At 43.4% G+C, this 24733-nt stretch overlaps 1 protein-coding gene and 1 long non-coding RNA gene across 2 annotated transcripts in view; one reads left to right on the top strand and one right to left on the bottom strand.

Annotated features, from left to right (window-relative positions):
- LOC122174681 (uncharacterized) overlaps nucleotides 1-24733 on the bottom strand; it is a 63438-nt gene that overhangs the window by 26474 nt on the left and 12231 nt on the right. The gene's annotated exons all lie outside the window — the stretch shown is intronic.
- Nucleotides 63-14520, top strand: OLFML1 (olfactomedin like 1). Its single transcript, XM_005290826.4, has 3 exons — nucleotides 63-491; nucleotides 3314-3602; nucleotides 11950-14520. Exons 1-3 carry the CDS (start codon nucleotides 366-368, stop codon nucleotides 12726-12728), a joined length of 1194 nt encoding a protein of 397 aa, XP_005290883.1. The 5' UTR covers nucleotides 63-365; the 3' UTR covers nucleotides 12729-14520.

Below are 24733 nucleotides of genomic sequence, written 5' to 3'. Positions count from 1 at the left end.
TGGGGGTAGGGGTTGTTTTTGTTTTTATTTAATATAACTGGACTAAAGGCTCTATGTGACTCAGTACTGAACATCTGGGGTTGATCACAAGATCACAAGCTGGAAAGCATTCATCTGGCTTCTAGAAATAAATACATCTAGCTCAATGCTTTCCACAACTTTATTGTTTTAATGATAGACTGAAGGAGCTGAAACAGCCATTTTAAATCTTTTAATTCTTGCAGCTTTAGTATTTGTAGCCATTTTTTTCACATCATAGTATCATACAGTAATTATATTGATTTTAATTCTGGGGGGGCAGTTTTAGCGTGATTTTTCTTCCCATTATTAATTCTTTATTTTTCCCCACAAGATTTCATGAAACTATGGTAATCTTGCAATTCAGATTTTTATTAGTTTCATTTTTCACAAGTATCGTGGGAGAGGCCCAATATGTAATGCAAGATGAAGTACTAATGCATTACATCAACCGGCGTTTTCTATCTTTAGAGGTACGTGTTATCTGTATAATTGTGTCATAGGAATATTGTCTTGTTGCAAATATATTTGAAAGGTGGTGCATGTTCTTGCATATATAAACTGCATATATGTTAATCATCATCAGTAAAACAATGAATAATATAAACAAATAAAATAAACAAACTTTAAAAGTATGTCATGGTAACTAAAACCTGCAACTTTAATTATTTCATGTTATCATAGCATTATTTATCATATCATAACATTTTTATTTTATTTTATTTTATTATCCTTAGCCAAATTCTTCTATCAATTGCATCTGTGTAATCCCATCAATAACATTTAGCTAAAAATGTTTAAATTGCTGTCACAGTATGTCTCCAGAATATTTGCATTTCCTGTTGGCATCAACAGGATTGGTGAAAAAGATTAATAATGAATTAGTAAGCACAGAAGATAGTTGGAAGCTTACAAGGCATTTTTCTATCTCCAGCTGAACTTTAAGTGTATTTGCATCTTGACATGAGACTGAAAAAATCCCCATGTGGTTGGGAGATTGCAAAAAGTTTTGGTTCTGCTAAATTTCATAAGATTACAGTCCCTCAAACAGGGCTCCCACTTACTCCAGTACCTGTCCTTTTTCTTCAGTTAAGATCACAGAGTATTGCTAATTAAATTCAGATGAGATTATTAAAAATAATTCAAGAAGTTTTGCATTCCTAGATCCTAAATACCAATGTACCATTGTGCATACTTTATTTAAAAAATGTGACACATACACAGTAGGACAGAATTTGTATGGGATGACTTACTAAGAATTGCTATCGTGCCTTTATTTGGTAATAATTTGTGTTAATAAAATAATTGTAAAGAAGCTCTAACAGTAGTCATTCCTGCACTCCTTGCTCATGCAAAGCTCCTACTGGCTTCACTCAGAAAACAGTGAAGGATTGGACCAATGTTCTCTCCCCATTAGGTGGGCTGGGATTAACATTTTACGAACCTACACAAGAATGACAACCATATACATTTCAACTGTCTGTTTCCTCCCTTTTGCTTCACAGGAGAGAAAAGTTTCCCCCATCCTCCCTGGTTCAGACCAACCAACATCCTAAGGTTCTCGCATATGTTTGGACACCCATAGAAGTTGATATATGTGTAACTGTACAAGCAATGTGGACAGGGGGTGGATATCTCCCACCCCCACACATTTCAACTTGAGGGGAGAAATAATGTCTTTCCTCCCTTCCACACACACTTTTGTCTGGCTAAAGGCTAAGGGAGAGGTGAAGGAAGAGGGGACAGTAGCAAGGGCAGAAAAGGGGAACGGTAAATATTGGAGGGAGAAGCAGTCCTGGGACATTTGGGAGCATGGATGGAGGCACTTTGTGTAGTGAGGAGGAGAGATGGGTAGGTGGGCCTCTTGGTTGGGATTATGGTCATATGCAAAAATCCAAGTTACCACTTGGATAATTGTCATAAAATGAGCCAGGGAGCTATAAAATCCTCACCAAAGATTTCAGAGAATGAAACACATAGCACATACTACATGGTTCCCTTTGTAAGTATATTTATTCCTCAGTCATAGAAAAGCTCACCTAACACCCACAATGAAAAGCTTGAAACCTGTGTGTAAAGCACCACAACTGAGTACCCAGTTTTAACTAGTTAGGACTATCATTCTTGTGTATCAGGCCTGAGATACTGACACACTTTCAATAACTCATCTGATAGGCAGTGTTGCCTAATCGGTGGAGCACTGGACTAGGACCCAGGACACCTGGGTTCTATTCTCAGCTCGGCCACTGTTCTGCTACATGCCATTGGGCAAGTCACATCTCTCTGTGCCTCAGTTTCCCCCTTTCTAAAGTGTTTTGAGATTTGTGGATGAAAAGTCCTATAAAAATCACTGGCTTTTTCAGCACCTAGTCTATTATGAAGTTTTGACAAACTAAAGGGGCCTAAAATTTCAAGAGAGGCTAATAATATTGGGTATCTTGGTTTTTGGGTGGCCAATTTGAAACACCTTGAAGAGTTCTGATTTTTAGAGAGTGGGAGTTCAGCACTTTGTGAAAATAAGGCCCCTTTTATGATGACTCCAGCTGGGCACCCAAAATCACTAGACACTTTTGAAAATGTGTCCAATGGCAGGGTCCATTCGAAGTGATCAGGCAGGTAGGGCCTGACTTAAGATGAACTGATACTGAGGTAGCTGCATAGGTGTGCTGGTCTTTCAAACCTGAATTCCATTGCTCTATCTTCCATGATTTTACTCCCACAATTTTCACCATTTTGATACAAACTTTCTTCGCATATATTGATTTTGTAGGTCAAAATTTCGATTTTCCATTTTAAATGCTAGAAAAGAGTAAGTAGCATTAACTCTGGATCAGATATCTGCTGGGTCAGCAAAGGAACAGTATATGAAATGTGGTTGCTTCCTGGATCCAACAGCCCCTGCTTTCACATTTTTATGAGACAGGCTCAGCAGAGACCCTAAAGAGAGGATTTTGAGGGAACTCGGGGAGGGGAGTCATCAGTGATCCCTCTGTTCTACACCCCAAACCTCCAATGGGTTCTACCAGGACTCCCCTCTGCTGACAGAAGAAGAGCAAAGAATCTAGCCCTCAGACTTCATAGCAAGGGAGAATATAGATATTTAACCACAAGTATGAATTTCAGTGACTTTTTCATGCAGATTAATAAGTGACCAGGGATAATTAGTTTGAAATGAGAAAGGGAAGGGGGGACAGTGGTATTTATAAACTAACCATGTGTTAAGATCCTATCTATAGAAAATACACATGTTCACACAAGCAAATATATATTTATATGTTCTGTATTCTAATTCAAGAGCAGGCTGGAAAAATGCAACCAAGATATACTGGCTTATGTACAAGAATTCCATGACTTTTCAAGGAGGATGGTATCGCGCTTGGAGGGGCTGAAAATTTATAAGGCTGAGTTTAAAAATGAAGTGGAGCATTTGCTAACAAGAGTTGAAAGAGCACAAAGGGACATTGACTATTTTCAATCAACAAGAGAATCTACTGCCTGTGTAGAAGTAGATGAAGACATGGTGGAAAAGCAGCTAAATGAAGACGCAGAAGAAAAAAGGAAAGTCAAGCTCATGCTTAATGCAAGTAAGAACTATTTACTTTTCAAAACTTAGATCTAAGAGAGCCAATCCTCTAGTCAATACATTTATGCTGATATGTGGATAAAGTATATTTACAAATGTGTGTTCTTTAAGTGTGATAACATTGAGCTTTTAGCAAAGAAAACAAATACACCAAAATGATAAGGGAAATGCTATAATTAAAATATTTGTTATATAGATACTGAATTGCATGTTAAATTGGTTCTTTGGAAATAGCTCTTTAATTGGAGCATTAAAAGCATTAAAAAAAACTACTAAAGGTATGCTCGGGCAACTGTCACAGTTCCCAAGACATCTGCACCTCTGACCTCTTTTTGGTCTCCTTAAGGGTATTCCACCTAGGTCTCAAGCCTCTAATCATCACCATCACGTGACACTCAGCCTCCAGACTGGGGATTTAGGCTGCACGCTCCTGCAATTCACTGCGATCACCTTAGCAAGTCTGAATTAAGTTCAGCATCTCATGCTTCAGGGCTACAGCTGGAATCTGTAGGGGGCCAGAAGCAGGGCCAGCCTTAGAGGTGGGTGACTGCTCAGGGCCCCATTGTCAGTGGTCGCCATCAGAGTACTACAAGCTGGCGGGCCGGGCTGCCAGAGTAGGGGTGAGTGCGGGCAAGCCCGTGGCTGGAGCCCACCTGGTCAGCTGGGCAGGGTGATGCTGCCTGGAGCTGCCAGCCTGATGGGGAGGTGCAGGCAGCAGGGCTCACTCCTGTGGAGCCAGTGGGTCAGCCCCTGGGTTCCCCCTTCCTGCGGTCCTGGTGGTCAGTGGGTGTATGGCCAGGGGAGCCCCAGGTTCAGAAACTCCTCCCAGTGCAGCCTGGGCTGGGTGGCCGGAGAACAGCAGCTGCTGGCCAGCAGCGCAGATGTAAGTGTGGCAAGGTATGGCATTGCCACCCTCGAGTTTGCGCTGCTGCTGCTGTGTTCAGAGTTGGGTGCCTGGCCACAGCCGCTGCTCTCTGACCACCCAGCCAGTGCTTAATTTGCGCTGGGGTTTGCCCAGGCTGAGCCCTGGCACGTCTTTTATTACAAATTAAGCATCGGGAGAGGTAGCAGGGCCCAGAGGCAATGGTGGGGAGAGCCCCTCCCCCATGTTCTGGTTTTGTTTGTAATCTCCTTTTTCTGAAGCATCAGGGAGGGCCACAAGTGAAGTTGGGACATTGGATGGGGAGGGAAAAGACTCTGAAGTGGCACCAAGCATTCTCTCTCTCACGTGCTTAGCTGGCTGTTTCTTGCTCACATCCTCAGGTTCTAACTGAACACCACATGATGAGTCAAGAATAGGGTGACCAGATAGCAAGTGAAAAAAATAGGGACGGAGTGGAGAGTGCCTATATAAGAAAAAGTTCCCAAAATCAGGACTGTCCCTATAAAATCGGGACATCGGTCACCCTAGTCAGGAAGAAATTTCCCCTCAGATCAGATTGGCAATGATCTTGATGGGATTTTCACCTTTCTTGGCAGCGCTGGATGTGGGTCATTTGCCATCATTATCTGGATATATCTCACTTAATCAACTTCCTGACATTGCAGGGGCTTCAAACATGGGTGTACCTGGGGCCCTCCTATTCTCTGCCTCTGGCATGTAATAGTTTAGTCTTCAGTGGGCTGTAATACTTTGGTGTAGTTTTAGTTGGGTTTTGTGTGTGGATGGTTGGTTGGTGGTGTTCGTGGCGTGTGACTTACAGGAGGTTAGTCTAGATGATCTGGGGTCCCTTCTAGTCTTAAACTGTAGGAGCTGCAGCCCTGTTCATTAAGGGGGCAATGACAGGGTTAATCAGTGACCAGGCTAGTTCAAAGCACTATTTATTCAGAACAAAAGACATCTTAAAAATAATAAACAGCTTATACCCAAGCCTGGCTTACCAGGTGTCACCCACCTTGCATATCGAGATGATGGCAATTTTCAAAGTACTTCAGGTCCTTTCACAGGGCCTGACCCTCTGGGTCACAATCTTATTTCAGTTCTGAGGTTGGGTAAGGGTGTTGACCGTTTTTTTCCCTGCCACCCAGAATGCACAAGTTCACAGACCTTCTCTTGAGCTGAAGAAGTATGTCATTTATTTGCTGCTTCAGTGAGTGAGCAGTCCACCAAAACAGAGCATAGCATCGGGCTGAATGCAAGCTCACAGCCACATTCAGGTGCGCGCCTTAAATACATTATTACAAAGCTGTTCATTATATATTGTATAAACACTTTTTCTGCCTAGCATTAAGATTAGTTTGCTAACCCAGTTGTTTACCTGATCAGATTTCTGGGTCAGCATTTCACCTGGCTGTTCTCTTTCCTTGCCAGACAAGCAGGCATCTTTTCACATATCCCAACACCTAAAACATATATTCTACATATTACATCCTTCATGGATTGATCCTGCTCCCTGTGTCTAAGGTGATCATTTTATAGACCTCTGGGTTCTTTGTTTGTCAGGCTTGTAGATGCAGGTTAAACCAGTCTATACAATTCCCCAGGCAGCCGAAGTTTCTCCGAACCTGTTATCTGTCCAGGAAGTTGCATTAATTACTTCCCAATTATTTTAGTTCCTGCACGAAACTCTTTAGCTCCCACATGGACCCAGAATACCATCCGTAGTCAATAAAATACATAACATTTATAAACTAGATACAATAGTCTTTAGATTTTCCATATATCCACAGTATCTGTCACAGCAACATTCCAGGAAAAACTCTAGTGTCTCACAGTTGGTTGCAGCTGTGCCAACTAATTAAGTGGCTTACGTTTTTTTTGGGTCACAGCCTCAATACTAAGGATAATTCAATAGACATTGAAACTACTTAATCTACTGGTAAATTTTCCATATATTTTAATATTCTCTGTAATTCCCTATCAAGATCACACAGTAAGCGACCTGGCTGCAAGCAAAATTCAATTTTGAATTTGCAAATTCAGCATGTAAATGTACTAACATGTAATATAATATGAAGTACATATACATTATATGTTTTATTGAAAGCCCTTATCCTCTTAAATTTCATCTCTAAATAGTATCTCGCCCCTATGAAATTCACTAATTGATGCAAATTATATACAGTATGTACATTTTAGGTGGTATATTTTATTTCCAGTCAGAAGCAGTGTGAAATCAGAAACACACAACAGAAAATTTAAAAATTGGAATCAGAACCTTTTTAAAAAGCTTCAGGGCAGATCCTAAGGTGGTATATATCTGATTTCAGTGGAGCTAAATCAAATTACATCAGGCAGGGGTTCTCAAACTGGGGGTCAGGACCCCTCAAGGCGTCATGAGGTTATTATGTGAGGGGTCACGAGCTGTCAGCTTCCACCCCAAACCCCGCTTTGCCTCCAGCATTTATAATGGTGTTAAATATATTTTAAAATGTTTTTAATTCATAAGGGGGGTTGCACTAAGAGACTTGCTATGTGAAAGGGGTCACCAGTACAAAAGTTTGAGAATCACTGAGCTAAGAATCTGCTCTCTTAATCTTTGTCAACATGCTGTCAAAGGGTTAAAGCAGGTGGTAATAGTGATACTACTATTCTTCTCACCCTGTTTTCAAAGCCTACTCCTATACCAATGGTTCCCAAACTTTAACAGCCCGCGAACCCCTTTCACTAAACTGTGAAATCTCGTGAACCCACTCCTAAAAATGAATATTTTCAGGGATTTAAGTTTAACTTTCCTCAGTGTGATGGATGTCCCCAACTGCCCGGCCCCGCTCTTCCTGGGGCTCAGGCTGCCAGTCCCGTGCCGACCACTGGGGTTCGTCCTGCCGGCTCCCCCGCTGACGGGGGCAGGGCTCAAGCTGCCGGCCCCAACTGCCCAGCCCCGCTCTCCCTGGGGCTCGGGCTGCCAGCCCGGCATGGGGAGCGCTGGATTCGGGCTGCCGGCTCCCCTGCTGATGGGGGCAGGGCTCAGGCTGCCAGCCCCAACTTCCCGGCCCCACTTCCTCTGGGGCTCGGGCTGCCAACCCTGCATGGGGAGCACTGGGGTTTGGGCTGCTGGCTCCCCCGCTGACGGGGGCAGGGCTCGGGCTGCCGGCCCCAACTGCCTGGCCCCGCTCTCCCTGGGGCTTGGGTTGTCAGCCCCGCATGGAGAGCTGGGGTTCGGGCTGCCAGCTTCCCTGCTGACCGCCGGGACTTGGGTTGCCGGCCCCAACTGCCCAGCCCCGTTCTCCCTGGGGCTCGGGGTGTCTGCCCTGTAACCAGGTCCCACTGCTGTCTCCAATGCCCAGGGTCCTCTGTCCGCCATTAGTGAAATTTTTCTGGCGAACCCCCTGTAACGTTCTGCGAACCCCCAGGGGTTCGCGAATCCCAGTTTGGGAACCACTGTCCTATACCAGTCTCCAGTACTCTGAATTTCAAAATCTGTTCCTTTCTAGATCTAAGCTTGTTTGAATATTCAGGCACTTTCTTTGACATGCAATAAAAAAATAAATTAGATGGTTTTTAAAATGTCTCAGGGTAAAGACACTGAAAATTGTTTCTTTCTAAAAATAACTAAGCTAAAATTACCTGCTTTTTTACATCTTTCCAGATGTTGAAAAGTTGTTATTGATAGTAACACATTAGTATATACTAGCCGTCCATTAACCACATCATATTTACAGGTCCATTATCAATTTCCAGATTTTACAGCATTGCTTGCTAGTGTTTAAGGTCTTGCTGCCTAGGTTTCCAGCTGTCTGTGTAATACACTTCCTGCTGCTTGAGGTAATTCTTAGCTGACACCATTATTTAAAAGCAGAGCCATGAGTTCATTGATATGTTTAATTGTAGTCATTGAGGACCAAATTCTGGTTCCATTGAAATCAATGGGAAAACTAGTAAGGATGTGGCTTTTAGAGCACTTAGATAAAGTCATCTGTTAAATAGTAAGTGACTCTTAACCTTAACAATAGCAGAGCTGCCACTCCACCATAAGGGGCATGGTATAAGTCCAAGGTGATTGTGTTTGGTTTGGATATGTACAGACACTCACTGATTCTGCAGGAAAAGTGGTTGATCTTCCAACCCTGCCGTGGTTGCGAGTGGGATATGGCATTCCTGCAGATTAGGCATCAAACTGCCTTCTGGGTCTGATGGGGGTAAGATTTGGAAGTATCCTGGGGCAGTAGAGGCGTCTCCAGTCCTTCATGTTGGCTGCAGTAACCAGAGTGTATATGTAGGGGGTATCAGTATCCACAAGTGCAAAAAAGGGTTGCTTTCTGGTGGCAATGTGAGTATTTCTATTGACTTCAATGGATTTGGACCAAGTAAAAAGAGAGAAGGCTGATGATGCAACAGAGTTTGCTTTTGTCTTCTCCATTTCATCTACTGCCAGAACTTGCTGCCTTAGGGGCTTGTTTATTCTGTTTGGCTAAGAAGGCTGCACTTTATTAAAAGACATTCTTTAACCGTCAAGTAGTGTCTCTTCTAATTTGTTATTGCCTTTGGCAAGCAAGCTGTTTACTCCTCTAGTATACATTGTAATAACATGTTTGCTGGAAGGGCTAGGCAGTTGATAAAGATTGAGAATTCCCTGGGCATGATTCTCCACTGCCTTGCACCTTGTAGAGCTGTTAATATCTTTGCAAAGTGGGTGTAAAATGCTACCAACTCTGAATTACCTACTTATTCTGGTAGTAACATTTTGCACTCACTTTGCACTGGTGTATATGACTACACCACTCCGGCAGCCCCACAGCCCTAGTCCCATGACATGCTGTGATGGGTTCAGTTACAGAGACCCCTTGGGACTGTCACCTGATGTGCTGAAATTACCTCTGAGCCCATTTTCCCTGATGGCTTGGGACTCCAGAACCCTGCCTTGTTGAGTCAGACATGCCAGCCTGCTGCAACACAGACCCAGGTCTGAACCATGCCCCCAAAGCTGCAAGCTTTAACTAAAAACCACTCAGCAGGTTAACTATCTCCAGTACTCAGATACCCAGTTCCCAATGGGATCCAAACCTCAAATAAATCCATTTTACTCTGTATAAAGCATATACAGGGTAAACTCATGAATTGTCTGCCCTCTATAACACTGATAGATATGCACAGCTGTTTGCTCCCCCAGGTATTAATCACTTACTATGGGTTAATTAATAAACAAAAGTGATTTTATTAAGTATAAAAAGTAGGATTTAAGTGGTTTCAAGTAATAACAGACAGAACAAAGTAAGTTACCAAGTAAAATAAAATAAAACACACAAGTCTAAGCCCAATACATTAAGAAACTGAATACAGGTAAATCTCACCCTCAGAGATGTTCCAATAAGCTTCTCTCACAGACTAGACTCCTTCCTAGTCTGGGCCCAATCCTTTCCCCGATACAGTATTTGTTCCAGCTCAGGTGGTAACTAGAGGATTTCTCATGACTCGCAGCCCCCTTTGTTCTGTTCCACCTCCTTTTATAGTTTTGGCACAAGGCGGGAATCCTTTGTCTCTTTCTGGGTTCCCCCCCTTTCTTCTAAATGGAAAAGCACCAGGTTTAAGATGGATTCCAGTACCAGGTGAGGTGGTGACATGTCCTGTGAGACCCCACGCCTCCATTCTTCCCGGCCTGACTCACACGAACACAGGAAGACTTACAAGTAAACACAGCCATTTCCAATCAATTGTCCTAGTTAATGGGAGCCATCAAGATTCCAAGCCACCATTAATGGCCCACACTTTGCATAGTTACAATAGGACTTCAGAGTAATACTTCATATTTCTAGCTTTAGATACAAGAATGAAACATTCATACAAATAGGATGAACACACTCAGTAGATTATAAGCTTTGAAATGATACCTTACAGGAGACCTTTTGCATAAACCATATTCCAGTTACATTATATTTACACTCATAAGCATATTTCCATAAACATATGGAGTGCAATGTCACACATGCCTCTAACTTGAGTTATGGTGACATGGAGCTGTTGTTTTGCTGGTCCTACACATTCCATGGCATGTCCCAAAGCCAGAAAGATACCTGACTTTGGGATCTGGCTGATTTCTGGCTCTTTTATGTTGCAGGAGTGGTGAAAAGGGGCCAGAACAAAACCGAGAATTGGGATCTTTATATTCTGGCTTCATATTAGAATGCTGTATTTCTTCCTAAGGGTGTTATATTATTAAAGGGGCGGGGGGAAAGAGGGTAGGAGTGAGCCCCTGAGATAGTTAGTATGTTAAAATTCAATAGGTCAGACTTTAACCTGTAGGTCTTTTATAAATAAAGATCTTGATTTTTCTCTCGTGCTGCTGTAAACCAGGAGTAACCTCACTACAGTGAATACAGAGACACCTGTGTAAAACTGGTGTGAGTGAGAGAAGAATCAAAGCTGCTGCTCTGCGTCTCCTCTGAGTTACAATAATGTAATCCTGTTTGGGCGGCATTGGTGTAACAGAGCAGAATTTGGCCCCATGTATGTCGTTGAAGATAGGTAATGAATTTACATGGCAGATGTTGATTCTACACAGAGGTGAAAGTAAGCCAGTCAGGTCTGGTCCAGCATACAGGTAAGGGCCGGTACACAGCCGACCGTACCGGCAGGGCCGCTGATGGGGGGGGCCAAAAGGGTCAGCTTTCCAGGGCCCAGAAATTTAAAAGGGCCCGGGGGTCCCGGCAGCAGCCAGAGCCCCTGGCCCTTTAAATCGCTGCCACAGCCCCGGGGCTCCTGGCCGCCGTTACCCCGGGCTCCCAGCTGCTGCTACCCTGGGTCCTTTAAATCGCCACCAGAGTCCTGGGGCCCCCGGCTGCCGCTACCGCTACTATGGGGCTCCAGCGGTTATTTAAAGGGCCTGGGGCTCCTGGCTGCCGCTACCACTACAAAGCCAGCAGCTGGAGCCCCAGGCCCTTTAAATTGCCACCAGAGCCCAGGGGCTCCCAGCCGCTACTGCTCTCATGAGACTCTGGCAGCGATTTAAAGGGCCTGGGGCTCCCGGCTACCACTACCACGGCAGCAGCCAGAGCCCCGGGCCCTTTAAATCGCTGCCAGAGCCCTGGGAGGTGGTGGCAGCTGGGAGCTTCAGGCCCTTTAAATCGCCCGGCCGCGCTGAAGGGCTGGCTGGGGGAGTCTGGCCTCAACCCCGCCCTTTCTGCCCGAGGCTCCGCCCCTTCCGGTTGAGCCACCCCCCCACACCTTGCTCAGGACCGCGACCGCCTTACGTACCAGTAAGTCTCTTAGGTTACTTTCACCCCGGTTCTACGATATGAAATGAGTTTCGTGACTACTTAACATAGCAATTTTATATCCACATTTACAGACATTTTGGACATACTCTACTCAATGGATGAAGGGACTAAGAATTCCAAAGAGAGGGAACAACCAGAGGATTCACAGTCATTCTAATTTTATAATCCTTTATATTTGGATTGTTTTCTTACAGGCTGTGACAACATGCTTGCAGGTATCAAGTCCATAAAGATAGTTAAGAAGACTGGAGATATGCACGGCTCTTGGATGACAGATCCAGGCAAAGACCATATGAAGATTTATTTCTTAAGTGGATCCAAGAATAATGTTATTTTGGAATTTGCAAATATTCGGGCATTCACGGAAAGGAATCATAAGCTAACACCACGGAGAGTTAACCTGCCATCTTCCTGGCAGGGAACTGGCCATGTTATGTATAATGGTTTCCTGTTTTATCACAGATATGGCTCCTTAAATGAGATAGTTAAATATAACATCCAGAGAAGAAAGGTAACTGATAGAATGCTCCTGCCGGGTGCTGGACAGATTTCTGCCTATGAACTATTTCCTGATACTAAAATAGATCTTGCTATCGATGAACAAGGGCTGTGGACAATCCATGCAGAGCCAGACACGAGTGGAAACCTTGTCATCACTAAAATCAACCATATGACTATGACTGTAGAGCATACTTGGGACACATCATGCAATAGCAAGAATGCTGAAGCAGCTTTTCTGATGTGTGGCACCCTCTATGTTGTGTACAACTCTCCTAGTGGAGGCACATCTCGGATCGAATGTGTGTACGATGTCTTAGACACTATAAATACGTATGAAATCCCCGTTTTACCTTTCCCCAAACGTCAGAGTAGCCATTCTATGATACATTATAACCCCAAAGAAAAGCAGCTATTTGCCTGGGCTAATGGATCCCAGATCCTTTACAAACTTCAAACAAAGCAAAAAGTTTAAGATCTTCAGGAACTTTTGAAAGATGAATACTAAAATAAGCTTAAGGTCAATGACCGAAGTTCTCTTCTCAGTTACCATCATGGAATATTCCCCTGGCTTTTCCATTTGCTCACTGTTAGATGCTTTATATATATATAAATATATATTTTCCCCCGAATTAAGGTTTTTCCCCGAATTAAGGTTCATATGCTCACTTCTGCCTGGGCCCAATCTCACACCCATTAAAGACAATGGAAAGACTCCCATTGATTTGAAAAAGAATGGTATCAGGCTTCATATACATGCAGCAGGTATCAGTGTTACAGTATTTAAATGATAAGTGAGTGGCATTATGTCTCCCCACAGCCACTCCAGCCACTCGCAACCTGCCAGCTGCAGGTCAGAGTTCCAGCAAGCATGCCTCCTGCAGCAGATATGTTGTATAGGGTGGCACCATGCTGGGGCCCCGGGCAGCAATTGGGAGCTGAAACACCTCCTCTCTACTACGCCGATTGCCCCCAGTTGGATGAATTTGGAAGGAAACTTCCACACGTTCAAACTCACAGAGAGAAATTCTCTTCTACTGTAAATTGACACGGTTCTATTAAGAAGTCAGTGAAATTGTGTCAGTTTACACCATCAGGGAATTTGACCCAAGGGTTTTCACTCCCATACATGGTTTAATCCCATTCAATGCAACATCAGGCTCTGTACGAAACACATATTTGAGCAAAATCCTTATATTCACCTCAGTCAGTTTATTATAAGTAATGAGTAAGGCCTAAAGGATTTGCCCCATACTAAATACTCCCAAGGTCATCCCATTAATTTTTTTTCAAGTGAGTGTAGGGCCTTGATTCAGCATAGCTCCTAAGCACATTTTAACTTTAAGCACCTGCTCAGGCCCATCAATGCACTTATGCACCACTTAAGTCTCACTGAACTTCAATTGACCTTTAAGCACATGCTCAAAGTTAAGCCTGGGCTTAAGTGCACTGCTGAACTGGGGCCTTTGTATTTGTGACAGGTACAGATAGACAGCACTGAACAAGAATATCCAAAGTTGTAAAAATAAATATTGAAAAACAACGAAGAGTTTTGAGAGAGATACAAATCCTATGCCTCAGGGCATAAAGCAACCTCTCTACTGGGGCTTAGATGGAAATTTCATCTGGAGGCACGTTATCTCAATTTGCCCAATTCAAGGCTTTTTACGCCTTCGTTGGAAGGATCCAGTACCGACTGCTATCAGAGAGGAGTTGCTGGATTAGATGGACCATTCATCTGATCCAATGTGGCAGTTCCTAGATTAATTTCAAATGTACCTGTATGTATTTGTCACATCCAGATTTAATTGGTAATGATGAAAAATTGTTACCCATTATGAAGTACTGACTCCAAAACTGCTATTACTGCCCCACATTGACAGTCAAAGCAGAGAGATCAGGGACTGAATATGTTTGGTGACTGAACTTCCCTTTCACCAATGGAAAGCTGGGGCAGTTGCCTCAAGTTTAGGGATGAAGTATATAATCAGTGAGACCGATGTGGGGGAAACATGCCTTGCTACTGACCATACTGCCTCTGTTCTGTGAGTAAACCAGATTTTATCCATATAAATGTTCAATCCTTTTTAATCCTGCTAAGCTCCTGGCCTCAATGACTTCCTGTGGCAATGAGTTCCAGAGTCTAAATGTGCTATATGTGAAGAAATATTTCCTTCTCTGAGTTCTGAGTTTGATGTCTTTCAGTTTTATTGAATGTGCCATTATTCTTGTGTTATCAGACAGATTGAATAAAAGTTCCCGATCTACCCTCTGTAGACCATTCATTATTTTATATACTATTATCATGTCCCCTCTCATTTGTTGCCTTCCTAAAGTAAATAATCCCAACATTTCTTACTCAGTCTTTGAGAGTTTTCCCATACCTCTAACCATTCTTGGCCCCTATATCTGCACACACTCTAATTCTGCAATATACTTTAAGAAACAGGTCACCAGAATCAACACAGGTGAGGGCATAACATTGATGTGGACTGGCTTTATGACCTACCGATAAATTCCAATAGTATATTTGTTCAGAATTAAAACAAAAAGCAAAATAACCCCTCCCTCCCCATACCTATCTCTGTAACACACAAGTGGCAGCTTCAGTTTTTGGATTTTAAGAATGTGTGCATTACAGTTTAATAAAATTAACTGATGTGGGGAAAGCCATACTTCATTGAATCCACAGAATAATCACATTTTGTTCTTTAAGAGTAAAGGGCTGTTGTTGCTTTCTAAAAATAATCTCAACAGAACACCCAAACATCAGGGAATGATGTTAAAAAGAAAATACAACCAAAAGAATACAAGCTACTTAGTCACAACTAGGTCTAAGCTGATATACTTTAGCAAAGAAACTCCATAATCTTATAGCCCAATACTAAGGCAAATACAAACAGGAGAAAATATTGTGCAGGGACTAAGGAAACTGTTACTGACTTCTGTGTGACAATGGGGAATGTGGGTGAGATAATATCTTTTATTGGTAAGAGAGTCAAGATTACACAAGTTGGTCCAATAAAAGATATTACCTGACCCACCTTGTCGCTCTAATATCCTGGGATTGACAAGGCTACAACATTGCATACATGACCATAGGCAAGTTGCTTGTTAACCTCTCTGTGCCTTAAGTCTCTCTGGCTGTAAAATGAAGATAATGATATTATCCACATTTGCCAAGTGCTTTTTAAGAGACAAACAAAGCCACTTGAGTTTGAGGCTGGATGAATCTGCTCTTTTACAGAAAGTATTCTAGTGAAGATGTTTTCCTTACTGTTATTTGCATGAGGAGAATGTATTTTGTTATTATTCAAATCATTCCTAAATTAAGAAGAGACACAAGGTGTTTGCAGTGTTGCTGTAGCCGTGTTGGTCCCAGGATATTAGCGAGACAAGGTAGGTGAGGCAATATCTTTTATTTGACCAGCTTCTGTTGGTGAAAGAGACAAGCTTTCAAGCTTATGCAAGGCTCTTTTTCAGATCTGGAAAAGGTACTCAGAGTCTCACAGCTAAATACAATGTGGAACAGACAAACATAAGGAGTTATATGTTACATTACGAAAACACTAATGATATTTTTGTACTTTCTCCCCTCATACCTTCGTATTTGCAACAACTAGTGATGGGTGAACCTCGAAGGTTCAAACAAGGATCTATCGTAACCTTTTTGCCCCGGAAGTCTATCAAAACCAGGTTTGCTTATCAGGGCCGGCTCTAGGAACCAGCAAAACAAGCTGGTGCTTGGGACGGCACATTTCTAGGGGCGGCATTCTGGCGGCGGCCATGCCGCCCCTAAAAATGTGCCCCGGCCGCCCTCCACTGCTGCTGCTCGTGCGCCACGGCGCGCGAAACAGCTGATTCACGCGTCGCTGCTCGCCCTCCCTCCCAGGCTCTCAAACCTGGGAGGGAGGGGGAGATCCCGAGCGGCTGTGGCGCATGAAACAGCTGATTCACGTGCCGCTGCTCCCCATCCCTCCCAGGTTTGAGAGCCTGGGAGGGAGGGGGAGATCCCGAGCGGCCGCAGCGCGCGAAACAGCTGATTCGCGCACCGCTGCTCACCCTCCCTCCCAGGTTTGAGCCTGGGAGGGAGAGACCCCGAGCGGCCGCAGCGCGCACTGCTTCTCCCCCTTCCCTCCCTCCCTCCTAGGCTTGAGAGCAAGGGGGGAGGAGGCAGGGCTGGGGATTTGGGGAAGGGGCGGAGTTGAGGTGGGGCCGGGGGTGGGATAAGAAAAAAATGAGGGGGGGGCGGCCAAAATTGTTTTTGCTTGGGGCAGCAAAAATCCTAAAGTTGGCCCTGTTGCTTATGCATTCTCAGTATTTCCTGGTTTGGCCCAGAATGGAAATACTGCAAGAACAAACTTCACTGCAGTATTTAGTACTCCTTGGTGTGAAAATGTAAAAGAAAAATGAACAAATGGTTCAGGTTCAGTTCATGTTTGGGGCAGAGTTTCAAGTATGATGTTCTCAGAAAGAGTGTGTGAATAGACCACAGTAACTCCTCACTTAAAGTCCTCCCGGTTAACGTTGTTTCATTGCTGATCAATTAGGGAACATGCTCATTTAAAGTTGTGCAATGCTCCACTCTTACCTTGTTTGGCTGCCTGCTTTCTCCACAGCTGGCAGCCTCCCTATGCCCCCCCTCTCCCCACAGCGCCTCCCGCCCGCCGGCAGACCCCGCGGATCAGCGCCTTCCCCCTTCTTCCCCCGCCTCCTGCCTGCGGTAATCAACTGGCTTGCGAGGTTTAGGAGGCAGGAGGGAGGGGGAGGAGTGAGGACTCGGCGCACAGACTCCCCGTTCCTCCTCTGCCTCCTGCCCGCGGCAATCAGCTGGCTTGAAGCATGCAGACGGGAGGGGGAGGAGCGAGGACGCAGCGTGCAAAGTAAGGGGGAGGAGGTGGGGGGGAGAAGAGGTGGGTCAAGGGTGGGGGCTGGGGGGAAGGGGTGGAGTGGATGGGCTGAGGGTTCAGCCCCCTGCCAAGTCAGTGCCTGTGCTTGCAAGAACAGCAAGAGGAGCAGCCAGACAATCCATCCTCTTCCACCCTCTGACTCCACCACCTCAACCAAGCTTCATACTCAGCAGTGATGACTGTAGTATTAAATTGTTTCTTTAAAATTGTTTAAAACTTATACCTGTATTAAATTGCTTGTTTAAAATTGTTTAAAACGTATATAATGCCTTTTGTCTGGCCAAAAAAAAATTCCCTGGAACCTAACCCCCCCACTCCCATTTACATTAATTCTTATGGGGAAATTGGATTCGCTTAACATCGTTTCACTTAAAGTCGCATTTTTCAGGAACAGAACTACTTAAAATGTTAAGTAAGGAGTTACTGTATTCAGAGAGCTGGGATTCCTGAGTTCTAATCCTGACTCTGCTATTGATTTTTTGGCAAGCCACTTAACTTTAAGAACCTCAATTTCTCCCATCTCTAAAATGGGGATGATGTTATTGACTGACAGCCCAGCCCAAAGTTCACTGAAGTCAATGGAAACTCACACTGACTTCAGTGGGGTTCACATCAGGAGCAGGCCACTGCTTCATAACTAAATAAAATATTTGTTAAAAGCTATACAAAGTATTACGGTCAGTCATTGGCAGAAGTGGGAATAGTGTTTTGGTCCTTCTGGCTATCCACCCTGTGTTTATGACTATTCAGTAGGGCTAAGCACGTGCTTAAAGTTAGCCACATGCTTAAGTATCTTGCTGAATCCAGTTCTTATCCAGTGGACCATGTTTGGGGGAGGCACCCTAGAGTCTAAATACGTCCATAAAAATGCTCAAGTTATGGATTTCTGAAAGCCAGTCATGAAGTGAGGCCATTTCCCCAAAAACAAAACTGAGAACATGAAAATGTCTGTAAAACTAATTAGTAACAATTGTGAGCAAAACTCCATGGGGACATTTTCATCCATTTCTAACAGCATACTTTCACAGCTTGAAAATTAAATCTATTTCTTTACAGCCTTAGCAAGTTTCTTTTTCCTCTCGCAAGCAAGCACACAGTGACTTATTACTGTAGGACTGCTGATGAGTGCCACTGCAGGTGGCTGGTAATAAAGTTTTACTATTATTAACGGGGCCTGTCTGAGGGGTGGGCAAGCATGGCACATGCCCTCAGTGCCCACATCCAGTGATCCACCATACAGCTGTGCTGCCCGGCTTTTTTTCCCCTCTGTGGTGATTGGACAACTATTATTTTCTCCAGTGGGAAGTAGCCATGAGGGCTGGAAGGGGCAGGGAGTGGTGCAGCCCCTAGACTTCCAGCTGTTTGAAATACATTCAAATATTGCACCTACAGGTGCAGCCCAACAGCAGTTTCTGAAAAGCAGGAGAACGTACTGATTAATTTGTTCTCCTTCTTGCATTTTATTTGATGTGGGAGGGGAAAAAACTGTGTCCTTTTATAACTATAACTGAAATTAACAAGTTTATCTAAAACCAACCCCTAGGTAAAGAGTCCAACCACAGCATTATAATTTTTCACACATTTTAACGCACCCAATGGAAACAACTATTTCTACCCCAGTTATAATGTAATTTAGAACTATGCAAATTAGGAAGAACCACTTCACATTTTCCATTTGACTTACAGTAGTAGCAATTTGTTGGCAGCAAACTAAATCCTGTGTTGATTATATTGTCTGTTAATATCTTTTTTGTTTTAAATACAAAACGTTATAACATACAGCCTCAGAAGGTGGTAGTCTGCTACATAGAAATAATTGGATTAGTCTGTCAGAAAAAAAAAGTAATCTTAGTCAAAATGTTTTGTCAGTAGATACATAATTCTTTGTTCGCACCTACCCTAGAAAGGACACAAGACCAGTAGATGTTGTGCAATGCTAAAATATTAATTAAGTGAGAAAAATACTTGCATATCAAGGAACTGAAAGGCAGAAAAGTAAATACATTATTAAAACTATGATATATATATATAGAATATCAGCAACTAAATGATGTGGGGGAAAGCCATACTTCAATGAATCTACAGAATAATCACATTTTGTTCTTTAAGAGTAAAAAGCTGTTATGGTATGGTAGTAAAACTATATGTTGCACATTTTATAGACCAGACTCCTAAATACATTCTGGGCCAAAAATACTTCCAGATCAAGTCTACATCATTTTGCAATTAAATATTTCAGCATTTATAAGAAATGCCATTTTCCAGTATGTTAAATAAATATATAAAAATTGACTATTTCTTTGACAGGTGTTACATTTTAAACAAAAAAAATTACCTAGAAAATACTACAAAACAGAAAACTATCAGTCATAAAAACTTCATGAGGGGAAAAATACTGGACAAGCTACAGATACAAGTCTTAGCATCTAGAGAGTATCTGGTATCCTTCTGCAGATAATATTACATTAATTAATTCAACAGATCTGATCACTAGGTCTTGGCACACACATAAAGGCTTTAATTGGTATTGCAAAAAGTTAAACCCCATATCTGCAAGCATAAGGCATCAATCAAAGGCTCTGAAAGAATGCTGCATTTAAGTTTCTTAACTGGGAACACAAATCATATTATTTAACAAGAATATTTCCATGAGAAACTGTCTACATAGCATAGATGTTCTCAATAGATGTTATTCTTACACTGGATTTTTGCTTTGATAAAGGTAGTACTAAAACATAGATTGAATCCTACCTATAAATGAACTTGGGGGAAATTAAATTTGCATAGCAGAGTTAGATTCATTCAACCAGATGGCAATGGATTAAAGTTGGATTTTAAAGAGATTTATGGCTCTATATCTTACAATCACCCTTATAAGAACAAACCTTAAAGCACATTTTTTGTCTAATAAAACACTCAGAGATAATTTACACTTGCCAATTCTAAGAATATATCAAGGATTGTGTTCATATCATATACTGGATAATCCACTAGTGGTCCCTACACTGCTGGCTCTGCCACACTCCATAATTTCAAGTGAGGGCTACAGGACAGAATACCCATTTTATTTTCTTGTGTAGATATAAGATTTGAAAATTATATTGCATCACTCAGATGACTGGCTATTTTGTGAACGTTGTAAAGATTTACCTTGGCCTTGGCACACTGCATCTTCCCAAAAAACCTATTTTATCATATCCGCAAGATGTATATTGATATCACACTGGCCTGTTTGCCAACACATCTGCAGTTGGTGCAAATAACTAAATCTGAAAGAAAATGACTTGAGGACAGGTTGGGTATTTTACTTAAAGCATGAAATTGTCACCCTCACAGACCTGCATGCAAACCACTGCATAGGTCACAAAAAGGGAATGTGAGTTTGCAGATTTTGTCCAAGACAGCACTTCCATGGCTGGCGGGTATAGTAGGCTGCCGCGGCCACCGGATCCACGGATCTGGGGTTTGGCGGTGAAGTTTTTGCTTTATTATGCCCCACGCAGGTTCCGGGGTGGCAGAGGAGGCACATGGGACATATCAAAAGTGTCTTCTAACAGATGCTTTTCCCCTAGGCCGGTTGGGTCTGGGGAGGGGGAGGTACAGCATGGCTTCGGCTAGCCCCGGGCTCCTCCAGGCAGGGGTGGGGGATACTCCAGGCTGCAGCTGGCCCAAGCTGGCTCCTCCAGCCAGGGGGGAATGCTCTGAGTTGTGGCTGGCCAGTGGCTCCTCTGAGCTGGGGGGGGGGAGGGAGGGCTCGGGGCTTCAGCTAGCCTGGGGCTCCTGCGGCCGGGGGAAAGGGGAGCTTGTGGCTCCAGCGTGGGAGGTGGCAGGGGGTCTCGGGACTCTGACCATGGGGAGGGCGTGGGTGGAAGGGGCTCCACCCACCACGCATGAACACTTCCCCTCCCCCCACCACAAGTTCTGGCAAAAGAAGCCAACAACTAGAAAAGTATGGTTATTCCAGCCTATCATGTTTGGTCTGAGTTGTATTGTATTAATTTAGATAGAATAAATGGGCCCAAAGAGTCAAAGGTGTTAACATGACCCAGACTGCCCAGTCACTGTCCAACATTAAACAGTGTTAAATAAGGTCTGGCATACAGATACTGCTTAGTACTATGGCAAACATGCTATTAAAATCCTTTTATTAAAGATACAGAAAAGAAGGAAAATCAGAGCATTTTAAAAGGAAGTATTAAGTACGGCTTTCATTTTAACAACATCGCTTATTCCCTTTCCCTTCAGCTGGAGAGAATCTTTAAAGGAAAAACCCACTTGTTTGGCTGTCTCTTAGATGGTATCAAAGATGGTAATAATTGTTTTTTGCAAGGAAAAGAGAAGAAATTAGCTGAAATGGGCTGGCACTATTGTTAAAATCTGATCCCATTTCCTAGAAGACAAACACACACAAGAAGGAAGAGAAAAGAACACAGCACAGATAGGAAATGCAGATTCTCTGGTGCTGACTTTTACTAGCAACTTCGCTGCTAGAAAAACACAGGTTACAGCACATGTTCGTAACAGCCACCCAGAGACCTGGCATGTTGTGCCAGGGTCCGGCTGTTTAGGGCATGACATTTAGCTGTCTTTCCGATCACAGATTGATAGCATCACTGCAAAATATGCAGTCTTGGCTGGCTAAGCTACACTCTTATTAGACAGAAGAGAAAAGGAGACAGATAGAAAGGAAAAGAAATGAAGTAGAGAAGGAAAAGGACACTGGGGGGGGGGGGGAAGGAGGAGGGGTAGACGAAGTCTCACATCCCAGGTTGTGTTTGGGATTTAGCCCAAGCCGGTGGAGGTGGCTATATCATCTGAGTCCTTCTCTCCAGACCAGTCTGGTCAGGGCACTTCTCAGGATTAGGATGAAAAGGGTCCAGGGTCCCAGTAGATGGTTGGGGTGGCGGCAATGATGGTGAAGCTCACTCCTTCCCCTTCTCTCATTTTTCAGTCAGTAGGTCACCCTCCCACCCCCGCACTCTCTTTTTTAAAAGGACCCCAAAAGGGAATAATGGGTGGAATAGCTCATCACCTTGTTATTTGGTGTACCAATTAGGCTCAGTTTCCAACACACCTATTTTGGTTTGTTGATTTCCAGTCTCACACCATTCTTGTTTACCAGGCACGATCTTAAGACAGTCCTTGAATTATATCAATAGGCCTTTCTGTTTGGACTAATCCAGTCTGTCTCTTTTTTTTAAACCTTTTCCCATCAACATTTGTTGTTATGACATTTTATGAACGTTCACTCACTTTTCACAGTTAAGCTCACAATCAGGTAAATTTGTAGGCCCAATCATGACAAGAACTACACTCACAGGGGTACGTCAGGGAAACTTGTACAGTGACTGCACTAGTTTTATTCATAAGCACCACATTTACTGAAAATATTTTTAAAAAATAAGAGTATGAGTTCCCTGGGAACGGAAAGGCAGCTTTAATAAAAGGTATGCTGCATTGAAAGACACCTCTTGTTAGCGTCAGTTAGGGTGACCAGATGTCCCGATTTTATAGGGACAGTCCCGATATTTGGGGCTTTTTTCTGATATAGGCTCCTATTACCCCCCACCCCCTGTCCCGATTTTTCACACTTGCTGTCTGGTCACCCTAGCGTCAGTACCAGCTCAAGCACATCTAGGCTCCCCCCGCAAAGCCATTTAGTTGAGCTACTTGGCTCCAAGGCTCGACCTTTTCCTCTCCAGTCCCACTGCCTCCAAGTCCCAGGCCATTTTAGCCTGAAACACCCAATTTCCCCAATCTCGTACGGCAACCAGGGATTGAAATGTGTTCAGAATTGGTGTGTTTGTAAGTTGGCTCCTGTTGGAGAACAAAGTGTCCTCTGTTTCAATAATCCTTTTAGGTAAATGGAATGCTGCCATGTGCTATGAAATGCCCATTCCTTCTATCAATTCAGGAAGCAATAGACTGGGTCCAGGAAAACGTAGATCTCCTGTTTGGCACGAAGGCCCCAACCCTGCAAACATGCATCTGAAGGACGGCTCACGGTAGTAAATTACACACATGCATAGCTGTTGACAGGATTGGGGCCCACACTACTACTACCATCTCCAGAATGGCTTGTTCTTTTCTTTTCATGTTAAAAGCATGATGAGAAACATCTGTGATATGTTTCCATTTATATGAGCTCTTGTGACATTTAGCACAGTTGAGCATATTACATACCTTGTCAGTCTTGTAATTTCAACAAATAATTTGTTAAACACTTTTTAAAATAATTTACTATAGCTCATTAACCAATAACCAAACTGCAACTGATAATATATTATTAATGAACCTGTTTTCTTATTAACCTTTTGTTGAACAGTGAGTTTTGTACTAAGAAATCAACATAAGGATGTACACTTATTTCATGCCAAGTATTTAAATGAACATGCGTGTGTGAGTGCACACCACTGTCCTCTTCTGCCTAGCCAGTTATTCCCCATTTTGTAGCTGTGCATTTGATTTTTCCTTCTAATCTAAAGCATAGTACTCTGCACTTGTTTAGTGAGAAGGTCTGATGACCAGCTGGCTTAGTGGTCAGATCCTGGCCTTGTGGTTTCTGCTGGCCTATTCATCCCAGAGGGGTCCCTGGCAGTGGTCTCAATCACTCCCGCATGCTCCAATTTCTCCTCCAGAGGTTCTCTCATTATGGGGTGGTGGGAAGGAAGAGGGGGGTAGAGGGCCTCAGGCCCATTCTGTCCACCAGGTCCCAACCCAGGGCCTAGGAGTTTATCAGAGCATCAAGACCAGTTATTAAGCTACCCCAAAATATGTTTTCCCCTGGGTCCCTTCTTACCAGTCTGGAGCTCCTGCGCTTGGGGCATGGTCACTGGTTTAGCAGACTCTCCTCAGTCCTAGTGTCCTGTTCAATCAATCTCTTTTTGGGCTTTCAGCTCCCAAGGTTGGGGAGGAGGTAGTCCAAGTCCCTGCTGCTAGAACAGCCTTCACTAAGCTGTTGCCACTCCTGACACAGCTCTGAGCATCAGCCTTCATTCCTGGGGATGGATGCAGCTCATTTCACCCTTCTTCCTGGGCTGCCAGTGTCCTTTTAAACTGTTCCTCCATTGGGAAGACATGAACTGTTGAGGGGGGAGGTCTCCCTAGCCCAGTATTACTCTACTCCCAGCCCTGGTTCAGCGTGGGGCCTGTAGATCCTATCACAACTTGTCTTTATCAAATTTCGTCTTGTTCATTTCAAACCAATTCTTCAGTTTGTCACGGTCATTATGAATTCTAATACTGTCCTTCAAATTACTTGCAACCCTTCCCAGTTGTGTGTCATCTGCAAATTTTATAAGCATACTCTCCACTCTATTATCCAAGACATTAATGAACATGTGGACTAGTACCGGACCCAGGACTGGTCCCTGCGGGATGCCAGTAGATAGGTTGTCCTAGTTTGACAGCAAACCATTGATAACTACAGTAGAACCTCAGTGTTACGAACACCAGAGTTATGAACTGACCAGTCAACCACACTCTTCATTTGGAACCAGAAGTACACAAGCAGGCAGCAGCAGAGACAAAAAAACAAATACAGTACGGTACTGTGTTAAATGTAAACTAC

This window comes from Chrysemys picta, chromosome 4 (assembly GCF_011386835.1).
Source record: "Chrysemys picta bellii isolate R12L10 chromosome 4, ASM1138683v2, whole genome shotgun sequence".
NCBI lineage: Eukaryota > Metazoa > Chordata > Testudines > Emydidae > Chrysemys > Chrysemys picta.
The sequence above is the reverse complement of the archived record's forward strand: the minus strand, read 5'-3'. Positions and strand labels throughout refer to the sequence as shown.